Source organism: Zootoca vivipara, chromosome 7 (assembly GCF_965207765.1).
Source record: "Zootoca vivipara chromosome 7, rZooViv2.hap1.1, whole genome shotgun sequence".
NCBI lineage: Eukaryota > Metazoa > Chordata > Lepidosauria > Squamata > Lacertidae > Zootoca > Zootoca vivipara.
In genome coordinates this window covers 20,105,676-20,133,550 of record NC_142590.1, presented here as the reverse complement: position 1 = coordinate 20,133,550, position 27,875 = coordinate 20,105,676, and the positions used below count along the sequence as shown (strand labels likewise).

The 27,875-nt window shown below is 43.8% G+C and overlaps 1 protein-coding gene across 2 annotated transcripts; it reads left to right on the top strand.

Annotated features, from left to right (window-relative positions):
• Positions 1-861: 861 nt before the first annotated feature.
• LOC118089358 (ferric reductase 1-like) lies at positions 862-27,875 on the top strand. 2 transcript variants are annotated; one of them, XM_035123948.3, is made up of 17 exons: positions 862-1,188; positions 6,241-6,433; positions 9,151-9,287; positions 11,722-11,813; positions 12,407-12,491; positions 12,966-12,983; positions 13,505-13,690; positions 14,422-14,523; positions 15,361-15,505; positions 16,999-17,112; positions 17,995-18,107; positions 18,923-19,009; positions 20,018-20,115; positions 23,233-23,291; positions 24,737-24,874; positions 24,979-25,004; positions 25,834-27,875. In XM_035123948.3, exons 2-17 carry the CDS (start codon positions 6,241-6,243, stop codon positions 25,921-25,923), a joined length of 1,683 nt encoding a protein of 560 aa, XP_034979839.2. In that variant the 5' UTR covers positions 862-1,188; the 3' UTR covers positions 25,924-27,875. The 2 variants fall into 2 exon arrangements, 1 of the variants encoding a protein (XP_034979839.2); XR_009557872.2 differs by lacking the exon at positions 23,233-23,291 and having other exon boundaries at positions 25,834-25,944.

Here is a 27,875-nt window from a genome sequence, read left to right as displayed (position 1 = left end):
TTTCCATATGAACCTACCCTGACCCTGAAATCATATTCTGAGGCCCTTCTTTGTGTGCCTCCTCGAGAAGTGTGGAGGGTGGCAACACGAGAACAGGCCTTCTCTGCAGTGGCTCCCCGTCTGTGGAATGCTCTCCCCAGGGAATTTCAATTGGCACCTTCATTATACACCTTAAGGCGCCAGGCAAAAACTCTTCTTTTTGATCTGATTTACATCCCATGCCCTTTTAAAATGTGGGTTTTGTGGGGGCTATTAGGTTGTTTTTATTTTTATTATGTATTTTGTGGATTTATATCTTGATTTTATTTTGTGAATCCCCTGCGTATAGCGCAGCATATAAATTCAATAAACAACAACAACACCCCACACCCACACGATGTGGGGGTTTAGGATTGCACCAAAAATTAATAAAACCTTCCAGTAGCACCTTAGAGACCAACTAAGTTTGTCATTGTTAACTGGAAGGAATTTTTTTAAAAAAATTGTTTCGACTACGGCAGACCAACACGGCTACCTACCTGTAACTAGGATTGCACCGTTAGCCTAGACGCGGCTTGATGTCTCCGGGACCATTCAATGTGGGTCTAACAACATATTGATTCCTTCCCTTTTTCTTCGCGACTAACCTGACCCACTGATCTCAAGGGGACTCAAGTTCAGCTGATGTCTGCATCCAACCCTTTATGTCTATTTAAAGTTTCCTACGTGGCCTTGAAGATAAAGACACCCCCGCCCCGCGCCTGATTGATAAGCGCGTGTTGCCGGGTCACAGCAATAAACAAAGCTCCGCGGGAAATGCAGTGGCACATCTTGGCCAGCAGAGGGCCCAGACGCGGCCTTAAAGGCAGCGAGGGACGAGCGCAGCAGAACCGGTGCGTCCACTTTCTCCCTTACCTGGCACGCCTGCTGCTGTTGCTGCAGCAGCTAGTTGCCCATCTGCCGCCGGCACCCGGAGGCTCCACTTTGCATCCAGCAGTCAGGATCCCAAGGCTGGGCTGCAAAGAAAGGTGAAGCGAAGGCGAGGAGGAGTGGCAGCAGCAGGAATATTCGGAATGCGCCTAAGTTTGCTACGCTTTCCGTTTTGAAAGGCTCCTGTGCCTTTAAGAAGCTGACTTCGAAGAAGAGACATCGCTCGGCTGCATCTTTCACGTAAGAGGAGGTCCCGGGTTCATTCCTTGACATATCCAGGTAGGGCTGGAGACTGAAATGTTGGACATCCCAGGTTCAGTCCAGGTTGGGCTAAAAGAGAGACTCTGGCATGGGCTTAACCAAGGGGGTGGGTAGAGAGAGGCAGCTGCTCCCCCCCCGTAAATCAATAAAAATACATAGTTAACTGAGGTTCTGCCCCCCCAAAAGGTCTGCCCCCCTAGCAAAAGGCCTGTCCCCCCCCCCAACAAAAATCCTGGCTATGCCCATGGACTCTGGTCTGAAATCGTGGACAGCTGCTGCCAGTCAGTGATAGACACTGAGCGAGATGGACTAGTGATCTCTATAGGAGGAGAACATAGTTTCCTATATTCCTGATATTCACTAGGTGAAGCTTTTCCGGTCAGTGCATTTTGGGGTTGATGAAAACTGTAGCTGTTGAACGGGCTGCCTGCCTCACAACTCTTAGCTGTGCAGTTAATGGGATGTAGGAAGTGGGGAGCGAGACAGAGAATGAGAGGTGTGTGTTGGACCTCTGGATGCAGTTTTACTGGCCTCTACACTAATAGATTGCTGGCATGCAGAGTTTGTTTGAAAATGCCGTGTGAACGAGGCTGAGCTGGGGCCTGTGGCTTTACTTGTGCAAAAAGCATGGGAGATGTCATTCTGGGGAAATAACAACTCACCTTTTCAGTTTGCCCATTGTGCAGAATGGAAAACACAAGCGCACAGTGGCTCGCTGCTTTGATCCTGGCAAGTGTGCTAGGTCTGTGCCTGCCCACTCATACAAAGCACGCTTCACCTATTTTAGTGTTGCATTTCTTCCAAGGTGGGGGAAATTGTACCAGGCTGACGAAAGAAAGCAGTGGTTTACACAATGCACAGTCTAGAATTTGCTTCCGCAGGAAATGGTATTGATAGGCACTGAGTTGGATGACTTTAAAAGTGTAAGGCTACTAGCCACAATGACTTTATGTTATGCCTCCACTGTTGAAGGCAGTATGCCTCTGGATGCCAAGTACAGGGAATCACAACTTGGGAGAGTGCATAGGCTCTTTTTATATTCTTAAAGGTGAATCCAGAACACCTGACAGCCTCCAGTGCAGCCACATCTGTGTTATGCTGCTCACCTCCTCCCTGTTCCCCGGTCCTAATTTTGCCAATTTCATTACAGGTCAGTTTTGTGTGTTCTGTTGTATTTGCATAGCACCAAGCATAAAAAAAACGTGGGACTCTTTTAGGGGAAATGGATGCTACCAGCACTCAAAATAATTAAGTTTGCAATCCTATACACCAGGCACTTAGCCCTTGAGGTGTTGTGGGACTACAGCTTCCATCAGTCCCAGCAAGCATGACCAATGGTCAGGAATGATGAGAATTGCAGTCCAACAAAAACTGCAGAACACCGTGTTGGCTACGCCTGCTGTACTCACTTGGGACTTCATTGTGTCCTACTTCAGAGTAGACACATATAGGGTAGCAGTTATTTTATCACTTTATGTGTATCTTACATTTGTGCCTCTACCTTTCTCCAAGAACGAAGGGCAGCTTTAGTTATATCTTTAAGTGCCCCTCCTGAGAGAGGAAGAACAGTGAGCAAATCACGCTAGGCTTTGTTGAAGGAGCACTTTGGTATTACTTAAAGTTTAAATATTGAAGTGTTAGGTCAGGGGTCAGCAAACCTTTTCAGCAGGGGGCCGGTCCACTGTCCTTCAGACCTTGTGGGGGGCCGGACTATATTTTTTAAAAAAATATGAACGAGTTCCTATGCCCCACACTAACCCAGAGATGCATTTTAAATAAAAGGACACATTTTACTCATGTAAAAACATGCTGATTCCCAGACCATCCGCAGGCCAGATTTAGAAGGAGATTGGGCCGCATCCGGCCCCCGGGCCTTAGTTTGGTAATCCCTGTGTTAGGTGAAAGGTAGGTGATGGATATCTTCCTTTATAATGCATCGAATTGCAGGTGAGTGCCTCAGGTATTACGAACACTTAACAAGGTCCAGTAATTTCACAAGGGGTGGTTTAAACGAGAAGGTATTTGGTCATAGTAGATCTTAAACCAGAACTGGCTCGTCTGTGGAAATCACTGAGAGACATAGCACTCAGCATCTTGTAGGTGTCTTTGAACTGCCTCTGTGGAGAATTATCTGATGTGAGAGGGACATCAATGATCTAAAAGCTCTGTGGTGAGTTATCTGTGAAGGGAAGAACTGAGGTTCAGCAGTAGAGCTAACGTTTGGCATGTGGAAGGTCCCAGGATCGATCCCTGGCATGTCCTGGTAGGGCAGAGAGAGAGAGAGAAAGAGAGAGAGACCCCTGCCTGAAACCCTGGAGCAGGCATCCCCAAACTGTGGCCCTCCAGATGTTTTGGCCTACAACTCCCATGATCCCTAGCTAACAGGACCAGTGGTCGGGGAAGATGGGAATTGTAGTCCAAAACATCTGGAGGGCTGAAGTTTGGGGATGCCTGCCCTGGAGAGTTTTTTGTCAGTAGCTGCCAGTGTAGCAGAGCAGACCTCCTCACCCAGCTTCCCAGCACAGAAATCACTGCTGGTAAGGGAAAGCAAAGAGGTGGGGAGGTCAGTGCGGTGTGGACACAGGGAATTGCAGATTGACTCCGCCGCTGTGCCTGCACCGCACTGACCTCGCCATTTCCTTTACTGGCAGCAGCAATCTCCACATTGGGAAGCCAAGTGAGCAACTTTGCCCTGCTCCTCCCAGCTGCCCACTCCTGGCCTCTGATGGTCAGTGTTGATAGTATTGAGCAGGACAGACCAGGATATTACGGATAGTTGTGAATAGTCATCCTTAGTTAAAAAATGCCAAACGTTAAAATTATTATTCTCCCCCTATTTCTCTCTTTGTCCCACCCCACCCTACCCTCCAAGTCCTTAATTTGCTCTCATATTTGTCTCAAGGTTCACTTTGATGTGCCAGAAATCAATAGGCAACAGAACCCTGTGACAAAGTTCATTTATAATAGAGGGAAAATGACTATTTATTTTAAAAGGGTGGACGGGTTACGTGAGATACGTGCAGCCGGGAGACTGCACGTATATCACAAACAAAGAAACAAAGAAAAGTGCTGAATGAATTGAAAGCTGATAAGTTTAAAAAGAGAAACACCCACACATACTTAAGAACTGCGTGTGAGCCGTGGGTCAGTGCCTCTTATTGGGATGGGGCAGGGCGGTGATGATGTACTGATGGAGCCAATCTGGTCTGGCACATCTGCTGGTGCACCTGCGCAAGCCCCAACATCACCACCTTTGCATTGCAGCAATGCAGCACTCACCACTCCTGGAATTCTGTGTAATATGGGAATTTGCTAACATCTGTGGCAGGCCCTGGTGAGGAGTATCCAGAGACTATACAGGCTTCCAGACACCAGGCCTAACATGGTCAAGTGTCATTTACATTTTTCCAAACTGGTAGCTGGCAACAAGCTTTTAAGAAAAACAGATTTTTTTTCCTGGAAAGGGTAATAAATCCAGATTAAATGGGGGTGGAGTAGGGAAATATGGACTGACGTTTTGCGGCCAATGGCATCCTATGAATGCTGGAGGTGGGGGAACCCCAAAAACAAATTACATGAGGGCACCCATCGCACGGTGCGGAACTGGCCCTGTTGCAGCTGCCACATTGTACTCCTTTAGTGTGGCATCACCTAAACCCTGGAACTCCCTGTCCATTGATCTCAACCATGTGCACCTTCACTTGCTTTGGCACCCCTTTGGCACTTGCTAAAACCATTTTTGTTCAAGCAAGGCTATTCAGACCTGTAGAAGCCGTCATGTGTTTTAATTTAATTCTAGCTTAATGCGGTTTTGAATTATTTTTAGTTATAAATGCTAGATTTTCACTGTTTCTCACTCTTGGTTTTATTGTTTTATTACCATCAAGTAGTATATGAATGTTGTGAAATAAAAACAACCTCCCTGCCACCTCACCATGCTCTGCTTTGGTGACCCAACTGCTGGCGTCTCACCACGCAATGAGCAGAGCAGTATCTGCTTCCAGGACTCAGGGGAATGAATTGGAAGCTCCTGCCAACCCCAGCATCTGCCACCTCAGGCAGCTTCATCACCCTAATAGCAGGACTGACCCTGGTGGTTTTAATGGCAATGCACAGGACATTCTCCCAGGTACAACAACTCTGTGGTTGGAGTAAGCAAATCAGTTAGTGCCTAGTGTTTTATTACCACCTTGTTGCCTGTTCAGCCCACCCAATGCATGTCAGAACAATAGCCAAAACAATTCATTGGCATGGTGGAAGGTTTGGATTGTTGGGCTCACTGTATATTGCTTCTTGCACCCAGAGGCTTGTAAGTGTGCTGCTCTATGAATGCATGTGCTTGTTCCAGCTTGCTAAACAACTGCTCTGGTTTACAGTTGCTGCTGCTGCTGTAATTCACTTTGTCTCTGGTATCAGTGGAACACCACATAAATAGCATTATTGCGCCCCTGGTCTCTTGACTTCACCTGTCAGGAATTTCCCTGGGTGTCTGAGAAAACTGCAAGTCATTTTGAGTCATCCAAAGCTAAGCACTTTTAAAACTTTTAAAATATTAAGGGCAGAGGTTTAAGTACATACCTAACTGCCCCACTGGAAACAACAATATAATTTTAGTACACTGATATTGTGATTTGATTTATTAAAACATCTCTATGCCTCCATCTAATTTAAAAATGCCAGAGCAGTTTATAACAGAGTAAAAATACCTACCTTTGACTGAATCATTATACATAGGCATTTGCTGTCTGCATCTTCATGGATGCAAAATATATGCTATCTGAAGTAATGTGTTTATTCTGTGGCTTATCATCTGAAAGTGTGTTTCCTTTAAGCTTAATTTTATTGCAAAAGTCTAAGGAATTGAGTAGGGCTGGGGAGCCTGTGGCCCTCAAGGTGCGGCTGGACTGCAAATCCCATCATCGCTGACGCTGGCCATTGACCATGCTTGTAGGTTCTCCACCCCGTAACAGAAGATATTGAGATTTCCTTCCCCCGTTTGCCTTTAAGCCTGCTTGTGCAATCGTCTGTTATCCTCACTTAAATGTTTCAAATGTTTTGCTTTCTTCACAGATGGAAAACTTGGCTAGCTTCTTTCTTTTATGGGGAGCGTTTTCTTCAGGAGTCTTCGGCTACTCAAATGGAAAAATCAGTGTGGCTTGTAGCTCTATGGTTCCTGGTCACAGAGACTCTGCCCAGACCTCTGCACCGCCATATGCCATCTCCATCTCCAAAAGTTCCTTTGTCCCAGGAGATGAAATTATAGGTGAATTCAGAACCATTTGTTGACTGCGATGTAAACCAAAAGTGATGTCGTCAAAGGTCCACTCTAGGAAGTGCTTCCTTCCCACTCTCCCTGCTCCCCCCCCAAATGTCTCTGCTTAACATCAATCTTTGTTAAATAACTTTTGATCTCTAAGCCAAGGATGGGCAATCTGTTGCACTCCATAAATAGCTGTGACCATCATTCCTGACCATTGGCCATGCTGGCTGAGGCTGATGGGAAATGAAGTCTAGCAATATCTGGAGGGCAGCAAATTCTCTACCCCTGGTTTAAGCCCGAAGATGAAACGAACAGGATCCAAATTGCTCTGTGGGTGTGAATGTATATGCATTGATGCCATGCCTGCCTTCTCCCTCACTTTTTGCTGTAGCCCTTCACATTAGATTACAGTATCTTTTTTTTTAATTACAATCTCAGTCTGTTGAGAATGATTGTCCGGGAAGGGGGGGGGGAGCCCTGAATGCCATGCTAGATCCTTTTGGATCATTGCTCAGAGCTGCAATGTGTGTCATTTTTTTTGTCAAGAAGTTCACATGGATTAGTCGTCACTGGAGACACAAAAGGATTCTTTGTCCAATGGAAAGAGTTTCCTATTTCAATCACATTACAGTTGGCTATAAAGAAAGTAGACATGTTTTTTGTAGCTTATTATCCTCCCCCTTTAGGGACCCAGGTGGCGCTGTGGTTAAACCACTGAGCCTAGAGCTTGCTGATCAGAAGGTCAGTGGTTCGAATCCCTGTGACGGGGTGAGCTCCCGTTGCTTGGTCCCAGCTCCTGCCAACCTAGCAGTTCGAAAGCACGTCAAAATGCAAGTAGATAAATAGGAACCGCTACAGCGGGAAGGTAAACGGCGTTTCCATGTGCTGCTCTGGTTTGCCAGAAGCGGCTTTGTCATGCTGGCCACATGACCTGGAAGCTATACGCTGGCTCCCTCGGCCAATAATGCGAGATGAGCGCGCAACCCCAGAGTCGGTCACGACTGGACCTTAATGGTCAGGGGTCCCTTTACCTTTACCTTTATCCTTCCCCTTTAGCGCAGGAGTTTAGAAAGCAAATGGGTGAACAGGGCAGTCTCGAGCAGGTCGACTTTGAACTTGGCTCTTTTCCCTAAGACACTTTATTATGCATCTATGAATAAAGCTAAGCTGAATCACAATGGACCTGATCCAGCCATTTAAACAACAACAACATACTTTGCCATGTGTGCTTGTCTGTGAAATGTACAGTTGTTTTTCTCTGAGCCACAGTGTAGTGGGAGGGAGGGTCTGGAGATCAGAGGTACTCATATCTCTGCATGCCCATCCTAGAGAGGCACTCCTCAGTAGGCTTTCTGCCTGGTGGGGCTGGGTGCTGTTTTGTGCAAATCTGGTAAATAAAAAAATAAGATGTGGTGTTTTTTTTAAAGAGACCATTTTGCCCACTTTCAAATGTGTTCAAAATTTTGGCTTTGGTTATAGTTTGTTACTGTGATATTCCATGGGAGGGAGGGAGGGATAATAGTAGTAGTAGTAGTTTCCCCAGCCACTCTGGGCGGCTCCCAATAGAATATTAAAAACACAATAAACATCCAACATTAAAAACTTTCTAAACAGGTCTGCCTTCAGATGTCTTCTAAAAGTCAGATAGGTGTTTATTTCCTTGACATCTGATGGGAGGGCGTTCCACAGTGCAGGCGCCACTACTGAGAAGGCCTGGTTCCCTGTAGCTTCCCTTCTCGCAGTGAGGGAACCGTCAGAAGGCCCTCAGCGCTGGACCCCAATGTCCGGGCAGAACGATGGGGGTGGAGATGCTACTTCAGGTATACTGGGCCGAGGCCATTTAGAGCAGGCATCCCCAAACTGCGGCCCTCCAGATGTTTTGGCCTACAACTCCCATGATCCCTAGCTAACAGGACCAGTGGTCGGGGAAGATGGGAATTGTAGTCCAAAACATCTGGAGGGCCGAAGTTTGGGGATGCCTGGTTTAGAGCTTTAAAGGTCAGCACCAACACTTTGAATTGTGCTCGGAAACGTACTGGGAGCCAATGTAGTTCTTTCAGGACCATTGTTATATGGTCTTGGATGGATGGATGAATAGATCCATAGATACAGTCCTTTTTTTCCTAAAAAAAAGTTTAGGGGTACTCTCATTTTGGCTCATTTTATAGTTCAAATTGGGAAAAATAAATACAGTAAATGGACAGAAGTACAAAGATTCACAAAATGTTTAGGGGTATGCGTACCCCTGTGTCACTCCAGAATAAAAGCACTAGATAGATAGATAGATAGATAGATAGATAGATAGATAGATAGATAGATATAGATAGATAGATAGATAGATAGATAGATATAGTTGAGTGAGTACAGATCCCTATTTTTTGGAATTTTGGGGGGCTGGAGGAAAAGTCATTAAAGGCAGGGGAGAACAACACAGAACACAAATACATTTCATCAAGCAGCCCCTACTACCGGTAGTATGGATAGGAAACATCAAGATAGATTTGAATTGAAAGCACTCGGGTGTAGAAAAAAGTGCACAAATTAAAAACAGATCTGTGTGACACCCCCTGGTGTGTGTACACAGCCCTTGTAGGTTCTCACACGGATTATCCAAGTGATGGTAGTAATAAATGCAACATTTTGTTGTTGTTTTTTGCCCGTAATATTTGTTGTGGCAAAACATTCAAACTGACACTTTTTACAACATCCTTCCTACTCAGTATCTCTTACGGCAAGTGGTGATTCCAGTTTTGAAGGATTTTTACTCCAGGCCCGAGAGGTTGGAGGTGATGTTGCTGTGGGACATTTCAGAATCCTAGACCCTAACTCACAAGGCCTTGCGTGTAACAACATTCAGGTATGTGTAACTTGTGTGGCTTGGGCTTGTGTAATTATTTGGTTAGTAGCTTTTGCGATGCAAAAACAAGCTTCGGTTGCAGAGCAGAGACTCATATAGACTGAGGGAACTATCCTATGGGTTTGAATATGACCAGGGGGATAGTCTGTTTTTTGTCTGAAGAGTTAATCCCACACTCTATACCCTACCACATATTCTTTTAAAACAGTGACAGGGAACTTTAGATCTCCCAAGGCCTCTTTATCTGGCTCTCAGGACTCTCCTCAGGCTGCCCCCTCCTTGAATATTTCTGTCTGGCTGAAATGTGTCCTTGAAATCTGATAATGCCTCTGGCTTGTCTGGACAGAGAGGCATGAATGTAGAGCCTAGCCTACTCTACAATGGTAGACATTCATCGCTCTGCCCACCTTTGTCTCCTGCTCTGCCCACGACTGGCATGGGGCTTCTAGAAGGTAAAAGAAGATTCCCCATGCATGTTTTAAAGATATATTTTGTTTTCAAATGCAGTTGGTTGTGAAAGGTGTGGAGAGGGGAATGCTCTGCAGGTGTCTTGGGTGCACAGAATTATTTTCATGGTTCTTTTTGACCCTAGCCATGATGCACGTGGTAGGTAGGTAGGAAGGAAGGAGTTGGGGCTGCAGTCACAGCAATGGGCCTCAGTTGGTAGAAAGAGATGGATATTCTCCCCTCGCCCAACCACCAATGCTCTTTCCTGGGATCAAAATGCTCTAGTCCTCAACCCAGCAGCCCTTAAGTGTTGCTCTGAGACTCTGTATGTCTTATACTCACCTTCCAGTTCCACAGAAGAGCAAGCCCATGGGAAGAAGGAGAGTGTACAGTGGTACCTTGGTTTAAGTACACAATTGGTTCCGGAAGTCTGTACTTAACCTGAAGCATACTTAACCTGAAGCGAACTTTCCCGTTGAAAGTAATGGAAAGTGGATTAATCTGTTCCAGACGGGTCCATGGTGTACTCAACCTGAAGCGTACTTAACCCGAAGTATGAGTGTAATTGGTTCTGGAAGTCCGTACTTAACCTGAAGCGTACTTAACCTGAAGCGAACTTTCCCATTGAAAGTAATGGAAAGTGGATTAATCCGTTCCAGACGGGTCCGTGGAGTACTCAACCTGAAGCGTACTTAACCTGAAGGGAACTTTCCCATTGAAAGTAATGGAAAGTGGATTAATCTGTTCCAGACGCGTCCGCGGAGTACTTAAACTGAAAGTACTCAAACCGAAGTATACTTAAACCGAGATATGACTGTATCTTTGTTGTTTATAAGGGATAAGGGGCCTCTGGCTCTCTGAGCGCTGCTGAACTTAATTTCTCACCAGCCTCAGCCAGCACATGGCCAGCGGTTGGGGTGGTGGGTGTTGTAGCCCAACAATATCTGGAGGGCCACAAGATCCCCACCTTTGCACTACTGGCAGGGGTGTAAAATTGTGTTCCTAGTGGAGTGGGAGACTCTTTCCCATCTCTTCCAGTGTGACTAATCAGACCATCGGCCAGACTGCTCCACTTCCCCATTACCCCAATACCAACATTATTTTGTTTACAAGGCCAGCATTGTTCTTTTTTGCGTGCCGAGGCACCAAGAGGACCCCCCAATAACTCACACAGACACCATAATTTTTGTTAAAGTTTTTGGCATTAAAATTTGGCCACAACTTTTTTATTAAAATACAATCAATTAAATGTGAGTGGTTGCTTAGTCATTGGTTCCCCAGCCATCTGTCTCCCGCCTGAGACAGATCTGACTCCCTCTAGCCTAGTAGGGGAGTCAGTAAGTAAGCACCCCCTGAGAGAGGACGGGGCAGGGAACCACAAGCCCTTCTTTGTCCTCTCCCCAGATGCTCCCCGCGGCTCATGCGTGGTCCTGACCCCTAGCGGGGATAAACAGACAAACATGTGGAGCCCGGGATTCCTTTAACGGAATACTTCTATATGGCAGCAGCAATCACATGAGGGTCAGGCCCAGCCAAAATCCGTACCCCTCGACCAATTATTTGAACCAATGACTAACCGCCACATTTGTTTACAAGGCCAGCATTGTTCTTTTTTGTCCAACATCCTGCTAATCAAAATCAGGACACTCCTTTTTTAAAAAATCTCAAACTCTCACAGCAGTTAGTTGACTCGCACCAGAAATCAAGATTAAAAAAACAAGCATCTTTTGGTCCTGTGCTTGGCTGACTCACACCAGAGAGCTGAACCCAAAAACAGGACATTCCAGCATCCAATCAAAAGCCTAGGGTATCCCACTCAAATTGGGACAGTTGAAGGGTATGCAGTGAAAGTTGGTGGTGGTGGGGAATGGTTCTCTGTAATGTCTTAGCTTATCAAGGAACTCCAGGGGCCCACTGTTCTGAGTTGAAATGTGCCTGATTTCCTTCTGCATCAGGTTTTCTTTCTCTCTCTCCCCCCCCCCTGTAGAATTCTTCCCTGAGTCACACAGACAAGGCAAAGAAGCAAAACATAACAGCAATTTGGATCACTGCTCCTGGTATAGGGGATGTTGAATTCAGGTACAGGCTTGTTTTATCTGTACTGTATAATGGAGCAGCACTTCTTAATCATAGCTGCCAAGTTATCCCTTTTTTAAAGCGATTTTCCCTTATGCTGAATAGGCTTCCTCGCGAGAAAAGGGAAAACTTGGCAGCTATGTTCTTAATGCCTTCATGCCCAAAGTCTTAAATGCCCAAAGTCTTAAATTACTTTATGGTTGTAAATGTATATAGTACTAGACTAGGAAGCCTGCTTGCTGCTGGGATTGGCTACAAGAATCCATGTCTCTGCTGCAGAAGGGACAAGCTTTTTTTCTAAATTTCACTGTGGCTTGGCTCTTTGGCGCTGTGGCTTGGCTCTTTGGCGTAATTCCCATGACTTTAATCTGTTTTAGATTCTGAATTTTAAGCTGTTATAACTCAACCTGGGTAAAGGGTGGGTTGTGGTGGTGGTATTAACAATGTAGACCGAAGCTGTTAAATTCACAGATTCCAGGCTATATAATCAAATTTTATATTTGAAAAATGGAATAGTGCAATGTGGAATTTGGTTGGCTGTACCAGGTCAATGCTGTCTAAAATTATTCGCATTCTGTGTATTCCACCATTTTCAGAGCAACAGCGCTCTATAATTTTTCGGTATTCTGGACTCAAGTTCGAAGTCAAGTTCTCGTGTCTTCCAGTTCACCACTTGTTCCAGTAAGTTTTAATCCGCTTTACCGGCCACCTTGTTTTACAAGCATGTAATAATAATACTGTGCATTTAATTTAAACTATTCTTAGAGAACTTTATTTTTTGGTGTAAGGGCTACCAGGTCATGTCAATAGTTTCAACATTCTATTGCTGAAAACTATTGGGGGGGGGGAACCAAACCCATAAGCACAAAGGAGACCAACCTATTTTCTTTTGGCCTGAAAACTACATTGACTGTAACCTACATCCCTGAAGGCCAAATGCCATCAATGTATACATACAATGCAGACATATAGAGTAACAAGTGCCACACACACTCCCCTCACATATATTTCCTGGCAGGGCAGGTCAAAACAAAACAACATAGATAGCTCACAATCTCCTCCTCAATCCCATGATTTTTGACGGAAAAGCTGAGAAGTAAATTCTTTTTCCTTAACCATTTTTTAAAATGTAACCAATGTTCTTTTCTTTCACAGACCTTCTCCTCCACAACAGTAAGTGTTTGATCTTTGCATTTTTGTTTTAACGCGAGTTGTTTCCCGCTTCATCCAAGCCCATTTCTTCCATGTTAGAAGTAACCTGAATATGTTTCTTTTGGAGAGGACAATCGTCGTGTCCGAAACCCAGGCTTGCTTCCAGGTAACGTATGGAATTGTGCAGTAAAGGGTGCTGTAAGTTCGGCAAACTCTGGGGATCCCTCCAGTGGAAATGACTTGAGGACTGCATATCGAAAGCATGCTAAAAACAAATGCAGGGAGGCATGGCAACATTTATGCACTCCAGGTGTGTGTCTCTGTGTGCAATGTGTTCATTACGGTTGCAATGAATCTATCGACTTACCTGGGACTTGCATGTACCCCTGAAAAGACATGCAAACAGGATTCCATTTATTTATCATGTACTTTTAAACAGGTGGACATAGTCTTATCATCTTAGAGGTGGAATTAATATTTTAGAAAATAACTAACAGCCATGTTTATTGCTGATGGTTGATAGGATCTACGCTTCCTTGCAGATCTCCACAGAGGAAGGGTGTGGCAAAAACAAGTTCTGTTTCAGTAACCCTGCAGGCTGCAACGCAAGCAGCCCAAACTGTTACTTCATGTCATCTGCGGCATTAGGGAGCGATGCTTTCCAATTCGAAATGAGTGGACTTTCAGATGGATATGTAGCCATTGGCTTTTCTGATGACAAGATAATGGTGAGATAATGAATGATTTTTTAAAAAATAAAATAAAAAGATGCTTAGGTTCTAACTATATTACTTTAATGTACAGAGCTTGCAGCCATGTCACAATTTATTTTTATTTTTTTAATGTAGTAGCCCTAGGTGTAGCAAACATGACAAAGGTATTGTTGAGCTAGAGGTAATAAGAAAGGCACAAGTTAAAATGGTGTCGTTTTCAATAGAATTTCACCGGTGTTTCACATTGCATTGATTCTGCATACAAATCTGCAAGGTCTTAGTTCTTGCAAAAATTGAAAGCGCTTTAAAAAACAAAAACCCTAAACATTAAGCAACCCTTAAAAAAACAACCAAGTAAGAAGAACTATTTGTATTGCATTATATTTCGCTGAAAGTCAGCAGTCCCTGTGGTTATGAAAGCATAGAGCATTTATGAACCCCAGAGCAAGCATAAATGTAGGAAATACCATCATACCATTGGTCCATCTTGCTTCTCTACGCTGAATGGCAGTGGCTTTCCAGGGTATGAGACCACATACCTGCCTTTCCCTTCCCCACCTCCATTCATTGTCGTCAAGGCTTCTTTTCTTCTGCAATATGCATCCCATACTCAAACCACGTACACCTGGATGTAAGGCACCCTTAGCTAAACTGTCAGATTTCCCGTGGACTAGTAACATTAGAATAAACAAATATAGCGTGCACTCATTCTGAATAATAGGAGACTGTTTTGTATCTTTTCCCAGGGAGATGATGATGTTTATATTTGTGGTAAGAATGCAACAGACCGCATAGAGGTTCAACATGCCTTCTCAACTGGACGTTCTACTCCCAGTCCAAGGCCTCTGGTACTGGAAATGTCTTCTGCTACCTCTGTTTTTTTAAAAGTATGATAGGTGTGAAACTATCAGGGGTGTGGGAAACCTGTGCCCCATGATTTCTTATTGGATGACAGATCTCCTCAGCCCCAGCTGCCATGGATAATTTTTAAAGTTGTACTTATTTAAGGCATTTCTGCACCACTTACTTAATTCATATTTCTATGTGGTGTACATAAAAAAAAAACATCCACAGACAATAAAACAATACAAATTCATCATAATGCCAGACTGTGATCACTGGCCGCAGGCAGTGGGATTTGCAGTCAGACAACATCTAAAGGCCCATTGGCTGAAATGATTAGATCTCTGCTTAATAGGGCAAAGATTAGATGACGAGCATCCCTTTCGGGGAAGTCAGTAAGCTTGAAGCCTATGCTGGAAACACCCAGATTTTGATCTTTTTTGTCTGATGCTGGAAATGCTAGTCAAACTGGAAAAGCACAAGTGAATAGTGCCTTTTCTTCCTGAGTTGTAGTGGTGGGTTTTTCAAAGAATGGGAAAGAATCTAGGTTTTTCTTTTCAGGTGGGTTGAGGTGCAATAATGATGAATCTTCAGGATTTGTATAAGCTCATCCCTTTTTAGCTCTTTATATAGGAAGAAGGCAGATACACACAAACACACATGTATCTCCAGAATTAGGTGAAAAGGCAGAGATATTATAATAGCATCACATTATTTTACTTGATTATTATCAGTTTATTAATTACTACTGTGTCTATTTCTATACGTTTATGTATAATGGTCAAAATAAGTGTGACAGATAACTTTGCTGTGTGTGTGTGTGTGTGTGTGTGTGTGTTTAGGGTAACGTGGACGTTCTAACAACATCCTTCAGCGAGGGAATTATCAGGTGTTCTTTCATTTCGAGAAACCCCATATCAACTCAGCCAAGAAGCACTGACAGTTTGTACTACATATTTCTGGCTTTTGGGCCATCGTCCGCTGATGGTGAGTTCCATGTAGAAACTGGAAACAGGGACAGTGTTTGCAACAGCAACTGCGTACAGAATTCTGGAGCTCAAGGCTTAAAGAGCCTAATTGTAGCAAACACCTTTACTTGTAACAGCTGGAAGGCTTTTATCACTCCAATATCGTCTGCAAATACTTAGAATGCTAATGGTCTTCAACTAAAACATGTTATAAGATGCAAAGAGATCTTAGGTTCTTGCCTAATCCTCCGACTGTGAGTGTTGTTGCTCATATACCCCCTCCCCCCAAAAAGAAAACACTACCTATGCAAGGAAGAAGAAAACAGGACTTACCAGCAAGCTTGGGTGGAATGCCAAGGTTTGTGGGAGAACAGAAAACTTTTAGAGAAAAGCCAAGGGGTGGGGATTCCTCTGCAAAAAACCCACTAGGGTAAGCATGCTCAGTGGCCATGGACTGCTGACTTGAGGATTGGATGCAAAGCCATATGTGGAATGGTAATCCGAAGTAAGGCTTAAAAATGAACTACCAGTGCCATGTTAAGGATAGGGCTGGCCTGAGACATTTTCCGCTGAAGGCAAAACGCCCAAGCAGTGCCCTGTTGCTGCTCCCAGCCCCTGCCCAGCCCCTGTTGTCACATGTGTGCTGCCATCGCCAATCCCACCACTGCAACGGCCCACCCTGATACAGCACCGGCAACTAGGATACAGCAGGTGACCGGGGGGGGGGGCAGCAGTACTATGGTGGAGCTGGCAGTGGTGTCATGGTTGGGGAGGGTCACAGATCTGCCACCCGGAGCAGATGGCTTCACCTTGCCTCATTGAAGGGCCGTCCCTGGTTAAGGTGATGGTCGGGTTCATCAGATGCAAGCAAAGCCAGGTTTAAAAAACAACACAAAGTCTAGCTTAAAAACAAGAACAATTTATGATTCGTTCTGAATCATAAATAATCTTGCTTTCTCATAACTTGAGATTTAAACACAGTTTTGGTTAACATACGTAGTTCGTGCATGGGGCTTCTCTTACAAAGATGATCATGCTTAGACCAAAATTTATAGACTACCCAGAGTTTACTAGCTCTGAAAAGTATAAACATTTTGAGGTCTAGAAATGGATACATCAGGGTGTGTGGTGGTGCCAGAACCATACTCCATACTTGCCCTAAGTGTAACTTTGGAGATTTTTTTGGAAATAGTCCATAGCTTCGTGAAGCAAATATTAGCACCTGTAATCTGGGGCTGAGGTGCCCATTTGCGGTTCTTCTCCAGAAGACTTTATTCTTGTTTTGCATTATCGGTATTATCTACCTTGTTAAGTTTGGAAGACCCAGTCATCTTCCTTATCGTTGCCTGTACAGAACCTTCTTGCATACTTGAGATCTCTTGACTACAGAGACCTGCTGATTTTAAAATACTGTCAATAGCTTTGTTCAAGCAGGAATTCATTTTATAGCAAGAGGCCCTGTGATAACTAGTTCTTCTTCCTCTTTTTTTAAAAAAACAAAAACACTTGGAGGGAGGATACGGAAGCATCCCAGGACACCCTTTATTACTGATCAGAAGGTGGACATTTCAAGCTTTGCAGCAGTAGGTGGCACCAGTTCTACACCCTTGATCATCAAAGCTCATGGTAAGTAACTGTCTTGAGAGTGGAGTCCCAAAGTCTCTTCTTTCCATTCCACCTCTTGCCGTACATCCTGTGAGAGATGTTCTGGGTGGGTTTTGGTCTTGTGTATAGATTCCGTACATGTTTAAGTGAGCCCAGTTTAGTGGGCATGGATTAGTTGCTTTGTGTCTTTGTTTGTCCCTCCTCTCAAGCACTGTTAGCGATAAATAAATTGCATTAACCTCATTTTGGATATCTTGCAGCAGCAAAGGTTTAACTTGCCAATCTTCTTTAGCTGGGACACCTTCCCTTTTCCATTTCTTACTAAGGATCAAGCTGCTTGCTGAGTAATTTGAGAGCTGCTTTACCTTATAAACATGGGTTGTACAGTACCCTACATTGCCTGTAAAAACAAAATAAAGTACATGTCAGTTGACTAGAGAAATGGTACATGTTCCAGAATAGCTCCTAGAGTTTTGCCAAACATACGTATATTTATTTTGATTAGTAAATATACATAATATTTTTCGTGCGTTCCTTTGGCATAGAACAATGATGGGCATACCAACGTGTTTGTGTGACAGAACACACTGTACACTGATTTATTTGAGGTACTTACAACTCCTCTTCAATGGAAAAGAGCTCTGAATGACTCGCAACATTCACATAACAAAATGGCCCCTGCCTTCATGCTTAAAATCTAAAGGATAGAACACAAAAGGATAGGGGATTGGGACGGAGGAGGGAAAACCTCCCCCCGCCCAACACTCTTGAACACTTAATGAAAACCTTGTAATTTTCTGGCAGGGAGCGGCTGAAGCAAGTTCCCTGGAGCTGCTCCTTCTCAGGCCACTGATAATTTGGTTTTTCTTTCTCTCCATGTGTTTTCTTTGCTTCTGTTCTAAGGAGCCCTCATGTTGATCGCTTGGATGACCACAGGAAGTGTGGGAATGATATTTGCCAGGTACTTGAAGAGATCCATCAAAAAACCTCTCTTGGGTAAAGATATTTGGTTTCAGGTATGCACGTTAATAGATCCATGGTTGGATAGAGAGGACTGTTAGGTTGGCCCCTATGAACAGGGGACTAGAGTAGTTTCATTTGGCGAAATCGCGTTCAAGCTTTGGGATTGCGCAGATCATAATAGAAGTGTGTGCACATCTTCAGGGTTGTTGTTTTTTTCTAAATTCAATGCAGCAGCAGTAGCAGTAACCACAATCCAACCACCGCCATTTGTTCTGATTCTGCGTTAAAGTTAATGTTTCTCCAGAGAAAAGAGGCAGAGCTAATAGAGGTGTGGATAAGCCCTCAGACTTTTGAGTCTTACCCTGTTCTGCCTGCAGATGGTGAAAGTGAATTGGCTATTTTAAAGAAAGAACCAAGGCTATTGAGAGACTGTTGCCCCATCTGTACTATACATTAAATTTAGAAGCAGTAACATTCAACTTTCAACTGTCATGGACTCCTGGATACCACTTTGAGAACTGCTGTTCTGTGAGGGAGAATGAGGGTTAAAATTTAAAAATAAAAACGGCTTTCTATATACAGTGGTACCTCTACTTACAAATTTAATGCGTTCCGAACACACATTTGTAAGTCGGAAAAAAATGTAAGTTGAATCCCATAGGAATGCATTGGGAGAAAAAAATCGTAAGTAGAAAAAATCCTATCTAAACCGCATCCAAGATGGCGGACAGAGCTCCATTTGTAAGTAGAAACATTCGTAAGTAGAGTTATTCGTAAGTAGAGGTACCACTGTAATGGCAATAGACCAGTTAATCGTTCACTTTTAGCTGGTTTGTAATCTAATTTAAGCACATTTTTCCCCTTTCAGATCCACTTTTTGATGATGTTGCTAACTGTTGTGGCTACGGCAATCGCTTTCATATTATGCTTTGTGGCAGCAAAGGGGTGGAGTGAGGTAAGTTTAGCTTTCCCTGATTTCTACAGCTCCTAGATCCCTGCTGAACAACTTACTTTGATGAAGGGTGATGAAGGAGGCTGATGAAACAGCAGGGACCAATTTGCTACCCCTCTCCAAAGCAGACTGCCAGCAGCCTATAGCCAATGCCAACAAGACATGCAACACACATATAAGACACCTCTGAGTTAGCAGCAGGGACCTACATGGTATCTCGAGGGTGCAGAAAGTGTTGGATTTTTTCAGCACAATCCTCTGCATATTTACTCATAAGCAAGTATGCTTCTGAACTGTTCATTGGGACTTACTCCCTAGTGATTGTGTGTTTTGTGATTGCAGTTTAAATTTGCCCAGAATAGTTGTATATTAGGCCTAATACCTAGATAGCAAGCCCTGCAGTTATGCATTTTATGCCATTCATTCAAGTGGCGGTTTTGTTTTTTGTTTTTTTTAAGAATCTGCTGAATATTTAAATACATTGGATTATTTAAATACATTGAATTAATAAGAAAAAGAATCACTCGACCAAAATGTGCTTCTGCACCAACATTTCATCTCCTAATTCCCCTGTCCCCAGACTTGGTTTGATTAGTCTGCAATTAAGTATGGGCTAATGCACAATTTTTGTGGTTTTTTTGCTTGTATTGATTGGTAAGTCTATTCCGTCTGATATCCATGCAGTGGCTGGTTTTGTTTGTTTGTTTGTTTGTTTGTTTTTAAGGAAGCTGCATCTAAAAATGCCCCTGAAATGGTGGCATGTTAAGAGATGTCATACCTCTCTGAGTGACTACAGAACAATAGCTGACTGACCACTTCTACCTATGGATGGCAGCTACCTTTTCCATTATATAATGTTCTTTGCTGCCCCAAGGTCCCTTTGCAAGGGCATTGTATGGGATCAAGGCTTTCCTACAAGAAGAATTAAGATGCAGCCTTTTCTAAAGGAGAGGTGGCTTCCGTAGCATTTGCATAGCATAAATAGGACTCACACCCTTTTCTCTTTGACAGTGGGCAGGAGCTCATGCTGTTATTGGATGTATTGTCATGATTCTCTCTTTGATTCAACCGGCCATAGCATTTTTCCGACCATCTCTTCAAGATAACCGGTTAGTACATCAAATGTAATTAATGAGGTAAAATAATAATAATGCTTCCTTGAATTGCAGAAGCATCACTGTATTTTTCACTCCATAAGACACACTTTTTTCCTCCTAAAAAGTAAGGGGAAATGCCTGTGCATCTTATGGAGCGGATGCATGGTCCCTGGAGCCAAATTGCCCAGGGGCGAAAAGCAGATCGTGCTGGTTTTTTTTATAGAAAGAGCTAAAGACTAACAAGAGGGAAAGAGGAAGCCGCTCAGTAGCTGATTGCAAGAGATTGGGGAGGGAGATAAGAGACACTAGCTCCCTTCCGGCCCCGCCCCCTTGCCCAGGCCTCCATTGTTGAATGTTCTGCAGAGGGAGGCTGTTTGTTTCTCCAGCAACATGTGACTGGCTGATTGGATTATCTGGCTCATTAGATTATCAGAAGCTGCAGAACTGTGAGCTGAACAGGATTTTTTCCCTTTGCAAAGTAAACTCAACAACTTTGAGCCAATCCTTTAAAAAATGGGGCTTTCCCTCTTTGTAAAAGAAGCTGCACAACTGTGGGCGGATCCCCCCAAAAACGGGGCTTCTTCCCTTTCCTCCTCTGAAAACTAAGTGCGTCTTATGGTCAGGTGCACCTTATGGAGCGAAAAATACGATATACGCTAAATGGGCAGAATAGCCTTCCTCAAAAAGCTGCTTTGAATCTGAGCTGCAATACCACAATGTGTTGGTCATCAGTAACTCGGCACAGTTACAGTTGGATGCTAGCTACTTCAGAACTGCCTGTGGCAGAGTAAAAATATATTCATCATAAGATCTCAGGGAGTTTCAGAGAAGCTGCCCTTTCCCATTATCATTTCAGAAGAACTGAAATTATAGGGTTTTCTTGATTTTTAATTGTGCTGAGCAAAATTGTAAATATAGACAAGTGTTATTTTTAGCCATTTATTTGTATTTAGATAATGAATCCTTGGGTGCATGGTTTATTTCTCATAGCCAGGGCTTTTTTTCAATCAGAACTCACTGGAACCGAGTTCTGGCACCTTTTAGGGGTGTTCCGGCACCTGTTTTGTGAGCTACCTGCATAGCCACTGAGCAACCAAAACCATCAAATGCCAACTGTGCCCTTCAGCTCTCTATATTGGACAAACAGGACAGTCCTTATGGCAAAGGATAAATGGACGTAAATCTGACACCAGGAATCATAAAACAGAAAAACCAATAGGAGAACACTTCAATCTCCCAGGACATTCTATACAAGATCTTAAAGTAGCTGTCTTATTGCAAAAGAATTTTAGAAATACACTTGAAAGAGAAGTTACAACTCATTACCAAACTAAAAACCATGGAGAGACCTGGTCTGGATTCATGTCCCATTATACATGCTAAAGCTAATTTTGGTCATCTGTCCCTTTAAAAATCCCTTGCCTTTCCCTGTGGAACCAACTGCCATCATTACATGATTAACAGTCATCAACAGTTACAAGGTTGTAGTAATAATAATAATAATAATAATAATAATAATAATAATAATAATTTATTTATTTATACTCCGCCCATCTGGCCGGGTTTCCCCAGCCACTCTGGGCGGCTTCCAACAAAATATTAAAATACAGAAATCCATCAAACATTAAAAGCTTCCCTAAACAGGGCTGCCTTGAGATGCCTTCTAAAGGTCTGGTAGTTGTTGTTCTCTTTGACCTCTGGTGGGAGGGCATTCCACAGGGTGGGTGCCACTACCGAGAAGGCCCTCTGCCTGGTTCCCTGTAACTTCCCTGTAACTTGTAGCGACCTCTGCTTCAGAGTATCTGAAGAAGTGTGTATATATACATACGAAAGCTCATACCTAGAAAGCTTATGCTTAGTTGGTCTTTAAGGTGCTACTGGAATTATTAAAAAAAAATTTTTTTTGAATGATTCTCTTAAAGACTGTCTTAAGACAAAAAAAACCCTTGATTTTCTTAAGGGAGTTCTTTTTTGGATCATCTTTAAATATTTTTTAAAAATCTTTCATCTTGTTATTTATTATAACCAAAACCAGTTCACAACAGTATCTGGGATTAGGCAAAGCAAATGGGGCTGAAGGCAGGGTTCAGCCTTGGCACCTCTAGAACTAGATAACAACGAGATCCTGACTCCATAGCTATGTATTTGGCCCACATTTGGCCCACTGTGCTGTAGCAGTTATAGTGTGCAGGAGTAGCAATGGAATTCCTGGCACAGGGCATGGATGGTGGCCAGCTGGCAAGATCTTTTTGGCATCCAATGTGGAAGGTGGATATGAGTTGGGGAATCTGTGCGACCCTCCAGAAGTTCTTGGGCTCCAATTCCCACCAGCCCCAGTCAGCCTGGCCAGTGGTTAGGGATGATGTCAGTTGGGTGTCCAACCATGTCTACAGGGCCACAGGTTCTCCAGCCATGTGATAGCTCTTTGTGTCTATGCATATGTATGTTGGGGAAGGGGGACTAGTAGGCAGTCTTGCATGCTCTCTCCCTTACGCTCTTCCTGTGAGATGCACTTTAAATGACTGCAATTCTGCCCCCCCCCCTGACAGCATTGTCAGAACCACTGCTGTGAAACTCAAGCCTTTTAGCTAGGCCCCCTGTTGTTGACGACATCCCGTGCCTTGTTGTTTTCTGGCTCACGGTAAAAACAAACCAGCCCCTATTGTGTTTGGGAAAGATAAGGCTTTGCTTAGGTGCAGTGCCTTTAGGGCTTACAGAAAACAAATCTGGAATGTGAATTAAATACATTGGTGTGCATAAGAGGAGGCCTGCAGGAGCAGAATCAAGAGCCATCTCATCCAGCGCTGTGTTTCATGGAGAGACCAGCCAGGTGCTTTATAGGAAGCCCACAAGCTGAACTTGACGGCACCAGCATTCTCCTGCTGTTGCACCGCAGCAATTTGTAGTCAGTGGCACATGCCCTCTCAACATGTCCCAATAGGTTAACAGCAGCGTGGCTGTGCTCCATTTCCCCCAGTGGCAACCATAGGTGTGCTAGATGGGTCCTCCACCTCCTATTTAGTGGAACTGAACCTCACTGCCCTCTCAAAGTAGGCATGATGCAACCAGCTAATGTTTACTCCTTGGGAGAACAAAGGTATCTAACAGTGTTTTGCATTGCACCAACAGGAGGTTTATTTTTAATTGGTTTCACATGCTAAACGCATTAGTCATCAAAGTTTTGGCAGGTAAGTGGATGGGTGCTTCTGTTGTAACTTACAAGTAGGATGCTCGATTCCCACTGCGGAAGGCAGTCTAGAAATGCGCAATGCTAAGATGATGCGGCACAGAACGAGATGCCACACACCTCAATAAAATTAGGCCAGCAGCTGCAGTGGAATGTTAACACCCTGGTCCTACATACTGAGAAACTCCAGCAATAGGTAGATACCTGGAACACAATAGCAGGTAATATACATAAGCAAAACTCAGCATGACTTAGCTCCAAACACGTCTGTTCAAAATTGGGCTGCAGGGAATCTCTGTTTTTGTTTTGAACAAGAAAGGTTCTAGCTTTGCATTGCCCAGAGAAACCTAAGTACAAGTGGGTGATTTCTGTTGTAAGAGCTCCAGGTTAATGTTTGCAAAAGTCAGACAGGATATATACCCATATTAAGTAGATAATGGTATAACTGTATCTTTACTTTTTATTTTCTGGGAGTCCTGTAGATTGGGGAGGAATCTTCGGATTATGGCAATGCCTGACAGTTTTAAGTAGTTAAAAAAAACCAATGCATGTTTATAGGGCAGTATTCAACTCACTCTTTGCCTGTGTAGAATACCTTTTGCTTGTACAAGGTTAGTGCCCTTTCCTGTGCATGTGCCTCCTAATTTTGTTCTGGAGTTTTCTCCCAACCCCCCAACCCCCCGAGAAGATTTGGGAAGGGTGCAGGACATGCACAGAGAGAGGTGGAAACATTCCCATTGTGCAAGCGGAAGTCATTCCACGTGCACAAAGTGTTAGCTGAACGCTACCCAAAATATAAAAATTCAAGGAGGCAGGATTTCAGGGACACTTTATGAACCCGGTAGGGGTGGTGATAAAACCTTTACTGTACCATTTGCACCCTGTAGCTGGGGGACTAAATGTATTGAATATTATGCCTAGTTTTTTTTAATTAAAAATAACCAGCCAGTGTGTCTCCAACAGGCTATTTTTCCACATGCATTTGTAGGTGCTTCCAGATGCTGTGGCATCACTGTTCCTCATTCATGCAACAATGTTCACACAATGTCACAGATCAGGCCCGGCTCTAGGGGTAGTCTCAGTGGCGCGGGGCGCCAGGGCGCCGAGCCAGTAGGAGGGCCCTGCGCGGAAGCCATGCTGTGCGCTGCGCCCACCCACCAGGGTGGGGGCGCCAGAGCGATCTCCGCGCCATAGCGCCAGGGCGCCTAACCGGCTTGAGACGGCCCTGTCACGGATGCCAATATGCCGCCCCTAAATCCCCCCCATTTGATTCAGATTTTATCTTTGTGAGGAAAATTTGATGTTAAAAACAATAATGGCCCAACCCTGTTGCTAATGACTATTTTGTGATAGGATAGCAACCTGTTTGTGGCGTTAAGTTTCCATTTGGAAGCACCGGATCACGAAAAGGCCAGTCATCAAATGCCTTGCCTCTTCCTTCTTTAGTTGCTGCCATATTTCTGGGACTGCAAATGCTCAGCAGCTCTCCTAGCCAATGGATGGTTAAAACAATGGGAGGCTTCGTGGCCTGGGAAGTCTTAGCAGCTATCCTGATGGATGTAACTCTGTGGTTGAAAAAGAAAGGTAAAGCTTGATTCGGATCTATGTATAAAAAGCTTTTCTTAACAAAGCACGCAAGTAGGAATTAATAACATTCCTGTTTTTTTGTTTTGCTTTGTGTTTTACAGAAATGTATGAAGATTCAAACACCAAGGTAATCTTTTCATTCTTGCAGTCATTATCAGTGTTTTGTTTTGTTAGATTTCTACTTGAGTGGAAGCTCTACACCAGAAGGTTATTGGGAAAACCAAACAATTTTGAAAATGTTGCTAGCTAACTATATGTATGGGGTCCCGGTCCTTCCTCCCCCTCTTTAAGGAACCCCCCAGGCATTATTTTTTATTATGCATGCATTATGATTTGTGCTCATGAGAGTATTGGTGTGCTTACATGTGCACCTGCAAAAGTTTTGGGGCAGTTATACTACTTCGTTTCCAATCAGTGTGCATCCTGCAACTTCCTGTTGAAACCTTGCAATCACAAATATTCTGGTATTTATTTATTTGGCCTGCTTTTGTTGCGCTATAGCACAGGAGTGCCCTTCCAGACAGCAATAATCCAACAACATTGGGGCAGCACCACAGAAAAACTAATAATGTGGAATGGCATGTGGACAGTCCAGTATAAATCCATCACTAATGCAGTATTATTGCATCAATGGCATTTTGCACAATAATACCCCCCCCCCCCAAATTGGAGGAAGCCTAAAAAAGCTAAGTTGCTTCAGGAAGGGGGCAAACCAGCTGGATGGTGTCGACAAACTTGCCAGGCCACAGTTATTAGGTCTTTTTTATTTTTAAATGAACACCGATGAGCCGTTCAAACGGAATATAGTGAACAGATCTTTCTCATGGAGGATCTCAGGCTATATATCACTTAGAGACGGCTGTGATTAAGCTGCATACAAACTGCGGAAATAAAATTCAAAAACAGCTTCTAAGCAAAGCAGAATTTTCATTGTTTTAATTTTGTTTCCTTTCTAGGTGAAAAGTGAAGTGATACTGCTGATGATCTATCTGTGTGGCAACCTGGCATTTTTAATAGCTCTGCTTGTAGGTATTGGAGGTTCTTAAAACCGGTTTCCCGTTTGGGAGGAAGAATGAAAATGGCTTCTGCTCTTTTTCTGCCCAGACCGAAATTTTCAACCTCCTCTGTGCAATTGTCTACCTGGATGTACCGACTACTTGTTGAAAGGCATCAATTCACTGATCATGAAAGTTGTCTGATAATGATTCTAAGGGAAACTAATTTACAAATGAAGCCAAATATGGCAGATGTGAGTGTGTTGACATGGGATGCCACTTTAGTCTTGACCATGTTTGACGTACCTGATCAACCTTTGGATATTGGTAGGGTTTCTTTTTCAAGCCATGGCAAGAGAAACTCTCCTCCCCCTTCTTTTGTGATGCTATCTTAATCAATTATTCTGTTACTTTAAATTTCAGGCAGGATTTACAATTTCACTCTCGGACAAATTCTAAGTACTACAGAGGCTTCATTAGTACTCCCCTTAATTTGACGAATGCAGGTACAACCAACACGCTCTTTCTACCATGCTGAGGCTGCAACCCTGCAAACGTTTATTTGCAAGTAAACCCTACTGGCTGCTTTGGAATGCATGTCTGATTAAGACTGCAGTGCCTGTGGGGTCAGCTGCATGGAGATAAACACAGATCTCTCGCCTCTGCAGACTGCTCCATTCATTTCAGAGGAAAAACACAATCTGTGGTCACATTTCTTGACATGAGTTCTGCTAGGGAGCTCTTTCATCAGTGAACAATTACTGGAGCATGGCATATATATTTAATTATGACAACCCCCAAATTAATCACATTATTCTCTTAATGTTTTCCCCCTCCCCCATGGTTTTGCTGTCCTTAAATTACTGATCTAGTCCAGCAGCTTTTGGCAAGACCTTCGGTCGTCCCAAGCTGCAAATGTTTTGTCACATTTTACAACTCAAGCTGAGGCTCCAATACTTTGGCCACCTCATGAGAAGAGAAGACTCCCTGGAAAAGACCCTGATGTTGGGAAAGATGGAGGGCACAAGGAGAAGGGGACGACAGAGGATGAGATGGTTGGACAGTGTTCTCAAAGCCACCAACATGAGTCTGACCAAACTGCGGGAGGCAGTGGAAGACAGGAGTGCCTGGCGTGCTCTGGTCCATGGGGTCACGAAGAGTCGGACACGACTAAATGACTAAACAACAACACAACTCACTGCCAGTGTTCTAAAACCGTTAGCAATAGAAAGATGTTTCACATGTAACACTAATCATGATAGCTGTTGAAGCACAGATTTATGAATTTAGAATCCATTTGGCTCTGCAGGCTAAATGCAATACTGGCTGGCCGCCCCTTACCTGAGCCTCGTTCTCTGTTTTTCATCCTCCGCCTTGCTGCTTGCTCACTCCAGCTAGCCATCACAGAAGAGATGACTTCTTCTTTGTTTGCCTCCCACATGCCAGCGTTGTGTTATTTGCCTTCAATCTGCAATCTTCTTCAATGTCCAAGAGGAATTTTGTGGTCTACCTACACAAGACAGCACTTGCTGTTGAGCCTCCCCCCCACCTGTCCCTGAATACATAGAACCATAAAATTGTAGAGATGGAAGGGACCCCCTGCAATGCAGGAATGTGCAACTGTCCCATACAGGAATCGAACATGCGACCTTGGAGTTATCAGCACCGCACCCTAACTGATTGAGCAGCTACCCATGCTATTCTCCTCGTTTCACTTGGCAACAGTGGCCAGAAAGAGGGGAGGGGAGCTCCATTTCCCCCTGGGTTGTTGACAGCCCCAATGGGAACAGTCCATTTGGCTATGTAGACCTTGGCCTGGTCCAGCAAGTTAATTCTTACGTCTGTAATAATCCAATGCAAAACACCAGCCTAAATGTTACGATCAACTTTTGTATTATTATTCATATGCTGATTTTTAAATGCCTTTTGTATTGTTCAGATTTTATATGATTAAATGCAGTTCTTTTTGCATCTGTTGAAATAAAAGTCTCGTTGAGCGGCAA

What these genes read in the sequence shown, in the direction of transcription:
- LOC118089358 (XM_035123948.3), top strand. Translation starts at nt 6,241, where the DNA reads ATGGAAAACTTGGCTAGCTTCTTTCTTTTATGGGGAGCGTTTTCTTCA. An exon ending in CTTGATCATCAAAGCTCATG is followed by an intron (nt 17,113 to 17,994) that starts GTAAGTAACTGT and finishes TTCTGTTCTAAG; the next exon opens with GAGCCCTCATGTTGATCGCT. An exon ending in AGTCATCAAAGTTTTGGCAG is followed by an intron (nt 23,292 to 24,736) that starts GTAAGTGGATGG and finishes TTCCTTCTTTAG; the next exon opens with TTGCTGCCATATTTCTGGGA.